The sequence below is a fragment of the Pteropus vampyrus genome, unplaced genomic scaffold (assembly GCF_000151845.1).
Source record: "Pteropus vampyrus isolate Shadow unplaced genomic scaffold, Pvam_2.0 Scaffold231, whole genome shotgun sequence".
Classification (NCBI taxonomy): Eukaryota; Metazoa; Chordata; class Mammalia; order Chiroptera; family Pteropodidae; genus Pteropus; species Pteropus vampyrus.
Window position 1 is genome coordinate 323,642 of NW_011889012.1, and position 2,019 is coordinate 325,660.

General features: G+C 52.4%; 1 protein-coding gene across 1 annotated transcript in view; it reads left to right on the forward strand.

The window, feature by feature from the left end:
• Positions 1 to 2,019, forward strand: part of HTT (huntingtin) — a 114,234-nt gene that overhangs the window by 81,952 nt on the left and 30,263 nt on the right. Inside the window, exon 46 of the mRNA XM_023519670.1 lies at positions 726 to 848. Coding sequence (XP_023375438.1) covers positions 726 to 848 — 123 coding nt within the window. The remainder of the gene's footprint in view (positions 1 to 725; positions 849 to 2,019) is intronic.

Here is a 2,019-nt window from a genome sequence, read left to right on the forward strand (position 1 = left end):
TACTAACTTGGGACTCTCCTGGTGGGGCGGGGGCGTCAGGGCAGCCGGCAGGGAGTCAGTGTTTGGGTGGCCGTGGCCTTCAGGTCCGTGCCTGCTTGGCCTGTCTCCCCTCCTTACGTGTGCTGAGCTCCTGCATACTGAACTGACCCCCCGCACCCCCCGCAAGGACTCACCTCTCACATCTCAGAGCTGGGGGCCATTTGGGCCCTTGGTACTCTACTTCCCTGGAGAGAGTTCAGTTTAAACATGAACTTGGATTTCAAAAGCCAACAGTCCAGGCATAGAGTAGTGTAAGTTCATTGTTGGCCCTGGAGAGAGAGGGGCAGAGCAGCCACCCCAATAGGAGATGATGGGTGCTGTGCCAAACGAGGGACAGACAGGATGAGGGCACAGAGAGGGGGGCCCGCCACCCTTTGTGCTGTAACCGAGCTTGAAGGACGGTGGGACACTCAACAGGTAAAGGGGGGAAGGAGCAGGTGTCCCGACAGCCCCAGCAAGTTCGGAGAGCCTTCATAGCAGTTCCTGTGGTGTGATGAGCAGTCTGCACGGCTGGCCAGAGTCCAGTTCTGCCAGACCGTACTCAGAGCCGGGGAGGCCACCAGTCCTTGGTCTGGTACCGTAGGTTGCCGGGTAGTGGACAAGGACACATCACACTCCCAGTGGGCTCACAGGCCCTCGAAAGCCCGCCCCAGTGCACACCATCGTCTCCCTTTCTCTCCTTCCAGGACTGGTATGTCCGCCTCGTCAGATCCCAGTGCTGGACCAGGTCAGACTCTGCGCTGCTGGAGGGGGCGGAGCTGGTGAATCGGCTGCCCCCGGAGGACATGGGCGCATTCATGATGAACCCGGTATGGTGGGGGTGCGGGGCGCTGGGGGTCCCTACCTTTCACTCATTGTCTAAGCACATCTGATTTCTTTTGTTCATTATGCAACCTACGTTAAGGTGTGTGCCACTCACCTGGCTGTCTTAGTGGCAGAGACTCCAGTCCAGGCAGCACAGGGCATAGTTCAGTCACACTATAGTCCAGGAGGCAAATTGTGTTTATTCAGCTTCTCATGCACGTGAAAAAAATCAATTCCTTAGTTACAGTTCTAATTGCTCATTCCCATGGGCCTGAGGAGAGGTACTGGAATGTGCCAGAGCATGAGATTTAATATTCTTCCGTGGCATTCTGGAAATTGAACTTTAGTGAGCCCCGGCCTAGCTGTTGTGAGGGCCACGCCCCTCACTTTATATATTGAGGCCTCTCCCCCCCACTACCTGTGGCGGGGTCTCCCACTTCCTCACTAGGTGTCATGAGGTCCCCCATCCCCATTCCTGATGTCATGCAAGCATGTCGCACCCATGCGAAGCTTCTGTGGTCCAGTCCGTAGTTCTTGGGCAAGTCCTGTGAGAAATGGAGCCCCCCCTTTTCTGTATTGTCCAGCCACAGCCTTAACGGGTTCCTTCTTAGACCCACTGGGATGAGCAGCCAACTTAAACTTTTAGGTGTTTTAGCGCCACCTTGATATGTACCAAATGGGAAAGAAAAAGTCACAGGGCGCTGGAGGCTTGGCACGGTGGCTGCGTGGTGGGCAGCAAAGGCTGGGCCCGGTGAGGGTGGAAAGAGTCTCGGGGAAGGCCACCCAGCGGTGTGTTCCCAAGCACTGGTTCTCCGTCCGTTTAAAGTAAGAGCTCCGTCGAGAAAAGCAGGAGGATTGGTCCAAAATCAGTTTGCTAAAATCATCTTAAGATCCATTAATGAAAGCTGGTTTGTTTAATGACCAATTTATTGAATTTTCCAAATTCAGTAATCAGACTTCTAATGACATTTAAAGGTTTTGGCTGTAACAGAAAGGTTCAGTTTTGATCATCGAGGATGACATATACTCTTCTAAATATTAACTAAATGAAGATTGGCTTTCTACCCGAAAATTAGCTAGAAAAATCCTTGGTTTAAAAAGTTAGCCAAATACAATACAAATTGGTATGTCGTATGAAATGCTATTTTTCCACCCCAAATCACGGCATTTACATGG